Raw genomic sequence first — 6,071 nt, 5'->3', positions numbered from 1 at the left:
CCACCCAACCTGGCTATATAGAATTATAGAATGTTTCAGATTGGAAAAGACCTTTAAGATCATTGAGTCCAGCCCTTAACCCAGCATGGCCAAGTCCACTGCTAAGCCATCTCCCTAAGCACTGCATCTACATGTCTTTTACATACCTCCTGGGCTGATGACTCAACCAGTTCCCTGGGCAGCCTGTTCCAGTGCTTGACAACACTTACGGTGAAGAATTTTTTCCTAATATCTAAGCCTCCCCAGGCACAACTTAAGGCCTCTCATCCTACCACTTGTTACTTGGGAGAACAGACTGATACCCACCTCACTACAAACCCCTTTCAGGTAGTTGTGGGGAGCAATAAGGTCTCCCCTCAGCCTTTTCCCCAGGCTAAACACCCCCAGTTCCCTCAGCTGCTCCTCTAAGACTTGTTCTCTGGACCCTCCACCAGCTTGGTTGCTCTTCTTTGGACACAGTCCAGCACCTCAATGTCTTTCCTGTAGTGAGGGGCCCAAAACTGAACACAGTATTTGAGGTGCAGCCTCTCCAGTGCTGAGTACAGGGAGACAATCACTTCCCCAGTCCTGCTGGCCACACTATTTCTGATACAAGCCAGGATGCTATTGGCCTTCTTGGCCACCTCAGCATACTGCTGGCTCATGTTCAGCTGACTGTTGACTAAAAGGTGGCCAGCAGACGCTGCACTGATCTCTTGTTGGACTTCTGTTCCACTCCAACCTCCCTGGCTGCCCCAGCATGTCAGGAGCATGCGAGATGGCCACCCTTATGTCCCACTCAAGCACAAGCAATGGATCTCCTTGCCATGAGGACAGGGTGGGAGCCGTGGCTGAGCAGTGTCTGCTCTAAGCCAAATCCCATGGACCTCTGGGCATGTAAATAAGAAAAGCCCCCAAGGAGTGATGGGCAGTGAGAGGTTCTGGACATCTGCCACCTTGCTTCCTTTCTGCATCCAGGAGGAGACCTGGCATGTCTCCTTCAAATGCCAGTTCCTACTCCAGCTCCCTCAGGAGCTGCCACTGAGGTTTTGGCTGCATTTTGTGCCTGCCTCTTTAATTTAGGTCTTCCCTGGAAAACTGGGGCACGCCTAGGGATCCTCCTCCTCCATGACTGCACGTATCCAGGAAGAGGCTGGCAAGGATGTCCTGCAGTTTGGTGGAGCCTGGTTCTTCTCTGAATCCATGGGTAGCAACCCCCAGCAACTGTGATGCCTATATGAGCCTCCCCAATTCAATATTTTGACTCTCACATCCCACCCCCTTTTCCACTGGTTGTTCCCTCCAATATTTGGGATTGTTTTCCCCAATTTCTCCTTTTCTGTATGCCTTGCCTTGTCTTCTTGGCCACAAACGACCTGAGCTCTGCCCCCAGGACACCAGGAGCTCCATTGCCACTGCTTTGGGGATGTCTTCCACAGGCTACTCTCAAACTGGACTGAGTCTGCAGGGGCTTAGTGACTGTTTCTTGGTGACAAATTTGCAGGGCTTCGTGACTGTTTCTGATGGACTTCAGCTGGGTCTCCATCAGCAGTATGGAACTGGAAACACTGAGGGCAAAACCATCACATTTTATTTTATTTTATTTTATTTTTCAAAATTACAGGAGAGCTCTACATGCATGAGGATACCCGTCAACTCCTGCTATGAAGCAGATCCATGTAGATCACTGCAGCAGTACTTGCGCTGCACCTCTGCAAAGCAAATGATGTCTTTTCATACCCGCTCCTTGTGTTTCAAGTGACTGAACTACTGCAAGTTCAACCTATGCCACAACAGGTACCTGCTCTGGAGAAAATCACTCCAGGACTTTTCCAGCACCACAAGGAACTTCTCATGGCCACCCCACCCAGCATGTCCAGCACCCAGGAGACACTGAGTGCTTCCTGGACCACCGTGACATCACTGAAACACAGACCAAACTGCTAGAGGAGCCCATCAATGACCAAAGACCATGAAAGGAGTTGCCAAGGCCTGACAGTACTTGGGGCTGCGGGGAGACAAAGGGAAAACCAGCTGGAAGAGCCCTGTCCTCACCACGAGAGATGGCTTCTTCCAGGGGAATGTAAAGCACAGTGGCATCCATTTGGGGGCAAATAGGTGGCTTTAGTCGCCAAGATTGTACTTCTTATGAGCTAATGCCTTATTTTCAGGAATGATGACCCCGACAGGTGTACAACAAGCTGCTTGTCCCTTCTCTCTCCCTCATTTGCCCTCTCCCTCAGTGGAGACATCCACCCCTGCGTTGGCAGCACCGGCATCCTCTGCACTCTGCTGTTGTTGCGATGGTTTGATCTCGGTGTAAACAACATCAGAGGAGGCGGGTTTTGTCTCCTTCTTTTCAAATTTCAGGTTGGCATAGGTCAGGTCCTCGGTCCCTGTCACTGGGGCTGCCTGCAGGAGAGAGAGCAATGAGTAGAGCATCCCTTCTGCATCTCCCCTGCTAATATTTTTCCACAGACACAACTATTTGCACTGCCCAAGCATTATCCTGCTTGCTCAAAGGTACTACCTATTCAGAAGGTGATAAGCCCCTATTTAACAGGAATTAAAAAGTGTTTAGGACCACGTTTTCAGAAAGCAAAGCTGATTTTACTCTGAAATCCTTTAAATGGGTATTCAACAGCTAGTGTTTTTTTCTACAGGGAAAAGGAAATGATATGTGTGAGGCCTTCCCTGCTTACCATGCCAAGCTGATTCTCTGTAGCCACTTGCCTGCTTGAGAGCTTTCCTGGAAAAGGAAAGATGGTTTAAATAGTAGTTAAAATAATTATGATGATCATTAAATTAAGAAAACACCTGCATTTATCCTGCTTTTGTTGCAGAAGAAGATGGGGCTCTGCAGCTGGCTGGTTCTGAAGGTGGCCAAGGGGCAGGAGGGGTTGGCAAGGAGTTAACAGCCTTTGGAGGGGCTGGACCTGAGCTGAACACTTCTGGAAATGTGGTGATGTGCAAGACCTGTTTCACTTGCACCATGGCTTGTGCCATAACCAGGCTCTCGCCAGGAGCTGGGCAGAGGGTGGACCTTCTCTTCACCCCAGGATAGCTTGTCCAGGAGGACAAACTCATGCAGGAAACACCAAGTGAGCAGGAGCAGAAGGTTATCGAAGATGGATATCTCCCAAGGCTGGGCTTGTCCAGGCCAGCTGGTGAGGAGGAGATGCCAACTGGCTCCCACAGGAGATGGAGTCTTGGGGTGGGCTCAGCCTTACCTTTGCTGTTCCTTCTGCACTGCCACAGCATAAGGCCAATTATCGGCATGTAAAGAAACGTCCCGGCCGCCAAGCCGAAGATGATACATGTGAAGAATTTGAGTCCTGCACACACAAACCATCACAGAAGCACTCATGAGCTGCCATCCCACCACACGGGGACACATGCTGATGGTGCCTCTTTTGACAGGAGGCAGTTCTTTTCCAAACTTGGGCTTCCAGACCCTGAACCACCCACAGCCCCCATAGCCCTGGGGTGCTGACAAAATCCTGTGGGGAATGGTCTCCAAAAACTCATCTGAACTCAGCCAGGGGGTGCTCAGAGCATCAGAGCACTCTCCCAGCTCGCAGCCTCTGATCCGCTGGTGTGTATCCCAGTTTGCCAGCGGCTCCCACCCACTCATGGGAAAACATCAAGATGTATTAGCCCCTTAGTGCTACTCTTTCTCCCTGAGGGCCCCTCCTGCCCACCACCCTTGCAGCCATGGGGCTGTGGGGACTCACCTGTACAGGCCTCCACCTTGGTGACATTGGTCTGAGATGGGCCACAGCCTGGAAGACAGAAACACAAGTGAGAGACAGCCCAGAGGCAGAGGACAGCCTGCTCCTCACACCCACAGGCCCAACGGTCCCACTCCCGCCGTGGCAGCCCCCACCACCTCAGCATTCAGTTGACGCACTGCAGCTGGAGGATCTGGCAGGTCCTGTTTCAGGGACCCGATGGCCAAGCAGCTCTGTGGTGGGGTATGTTGCCAAAAAGACCGTGCTCTGTCAGCTCCTCCAGTGCCCAGGATACTTTTGGGGGAAATGGTGCACGGGGGTACCGGGGGGTGTTGGTTGTAGCATCCTTCTCTGCCCACTCATCACTCTCATGAAAACAGAAGTGGTGCCACTTACTGGGAACTGTCCCCTGTGGGCCGTGTCCAGTGTCCGTCAAGTTTATTCTTCTGATGAACATCCTAAACCCACAGATTTCTGTGCTGGCTGCACACATGGTGAGATTGGTACAGTTTTTTCCCAGAGCTGTGGTATTGGTTTGATTCCTCACCTCCAGACACGGATTTTTGTACCACTTCACATGTACCACAGGATTCTCCAACCAAATCTTGAAGCTGCACTTCATGGTGATGACTGACTCTTTTGGCTGGCTGACTGTCCCTGAAAGAGACAAAAATATAAGTGATAAGTGAAACGTAAGTCATATATATGACCTTGGAAAGGGTTGCATCCCACTAGCACGTCACGCATAAGAGATACAGTGATGTAACTGTCCTTTCCTCTAGCAGTTGATGTTTGGTTTTTTTTCCAAATCTGGTTGCTAAGTGTTCCTCAACATTAAATATTGAAAAACTGCACAATGATGACACACAATGCTGTGCAGTGCACAAGAATTTCTCTGTCTCAGAAAGAATTAAAAATGGGAGGATCAGGGGGAAAACACCTCTTCCTCCTGCAACAGAGGCAGAAGGGTCTTGTGGCACCCAAGCAGGACATGCCACCAAGGCCGTGGGCTCAGGTTCCACCATTTCATGAAGTGTGAGGTGGGATTAGGGGGCTAGCTCTGGGGAAATGGTCAGTCCTAGAGAAGCAAAAAAAATGTAGTGGACCCACCCCCAGCCTCTCTGTCTTCATCCCATCCCCTAATGCTCTCTGGAGTACTTCAGAATTGCTCCTGAACCTCTGAGCTGAAGTCACTTCACAGCTTCTCAGCAGTCCTCCCTTTCATTCCTTTCTTTCCCCCCTTCCTCAGTCCTTTCTCCCTGCTCCTATAGGTGTTGGTGCGTTGTGTCTCTTACCGTGCTTGTTCTGATCAGAATGTCTGTTCTCAGACACGTTTGTCATGTTCTCCACCCTGCATGTGCATGTTCCCATAGAAGCGTTGTTCACATTGGTGAAGATGGGACAGGCAGAACTCTCGTTCATCTCCACACCACCTTCATTCTGCTTTTTTCCATTCTTTTGCATGGTATTAAGCCCCTTCACCTTCCCAGCAGTGCTGTTTGAGCCTGGCTGGACCAGACACTGCAAGATGAGATCTAACCTTACTGACACATCGATCGTGGGTGGAATCTGGTGAACGAGTCCTACCAAAGAAAAAATCAACCATGGAGGGTTGGGTTAGTGTTAAGGAGTATCCACATCCTCTGTGTGAAGCTGGCCCCCTTCTCAGTCATTGGGCTCAGAAGCATCTCTATTTCCTTCCCACCCTCCCCAACAGTTTTCTCTCCCTGCTGCTGAAGGCAATGCTGGTTCAAAGCCCTGAAGCCTGAAATTTGGTCCCCATGGGCAGAGCCCACAGCCTGAGTGCAGACAATTGCAGAGGGGGAACCCTCTGCAAGGAAGTGACAAGGTGCTGGTGCAGAAGTAGGGGTTAAATGTTCTAAGAGGAGAGTAAAAAGCAGCAGCAGCCATGTCCCAAACCTCCTACAGAAGAGTTCAGAGCAGAGGTGAGGGCACAGGGGAACTCACCAGCAGGCAGCCAGGCAAGGAGCAGCAGGGGCAGAAAGCCACCAGCCATCTGGACCTCCATGATGCCTTCCTGATAGACTCACGGCAACGATGCTGGGTGCCCGGCGGGATCAGTCTCTCCCTGCAGCGTGAGGGTCACTGCTCAGCAGGGGCAAGCTGCAGCCCTTCTGGGAGCTTGCCTCCTCATCACTCAGCCAGGCAGTTCCCTCTGTGCTTCCCCCTCTCTTCCTCTTCTCTTGCTTCAGCCTGATTTTTATCTCCCCTCTTCACTGTTTGATTCCTCCTGCGGTTTCATCCCAGCCATGAGCCCTCAGCCCTGAGACAGACCCAAATAACACAGCCGAGCACTGCTGATGGCCATTTCCCAGCATTTTAGGTCATAGCCCAGTAGCT

At 51.0% G+C, this 6,071-nt stretch overlaps 1 protein-coding gene across 1 annotated transcript; it reads right to left on the bottom strand.

The window, feature by feature from the left end:
- Positions 1-1,504: 1,504 nt before the first annotated feature.
- On the bottom strand, positions 1,505-5,281 carry LOC113484408. Its single transcript, XM_026856789.1, has 6 exons — positions 5,006-5,281; positions 4,107-4,367; positions 3,714-3,761; positions 3,210-3,314; positions 2,682-2,728; positions 1,505-2,391 (listed from the first exon to the last, which is right to left on the bottom strand). The coding sequence occupies exons 1-6, from the start codon at positions 5,172-5,174 to the stop codon at positions 2,203-2,205; spliced, it is 819 nt and encodes a 272-aa protein (XP_026712590.1). The 5' UTR covers positions 5,175-5,281; the 3' UTR covers positions 1,505-2,202.
- Positions 5,282-6,071: the final 790 nt, after the last annotated feature.

The sequence above is a fragment of the Athene cunicularia genome (genome assembly GCF_003259725.1).
Source record: "Athene cunicularia isolate RWA chromosome 11 unlocalized genomic scaffold, athCun1 chr11_part1, whole genome shotgun sequence".
Classification (NCBI taxonomy): domain Eukaryota; kingdom Metazoa; phylum Chordata; class Aves; order Strigiformes; family Strigidae; genus Athene; species Athene cunicularia.
This window is presented reverse-complemented; position numbering and strand designations above follow the sequence as displayed.

Coding starts and splice junctions, on each gene's coding strand:
- LOC113484408 (XM_026856789.1), bottom strand. CDS start 5,174: ATGCAAAAGAATGGAAAAAAGCAGAATGAAGGTGGTGTGGAGATGAAC. Junction 3,762..4,106: donor CCCACAGGGGACAGTTCCCA/GTAAGTGGCACC, acceptor TCTGTCTTCCAG/GCTGTGGCCCATCTCAGACC. Junction 2,392..2,681: donor CAGAGAATCAGCTTGGCATG/GTAAGCAGGGAA, acceptor TCTCTCCTGCAG/GCAGCCCCAGTGACAGGGAC.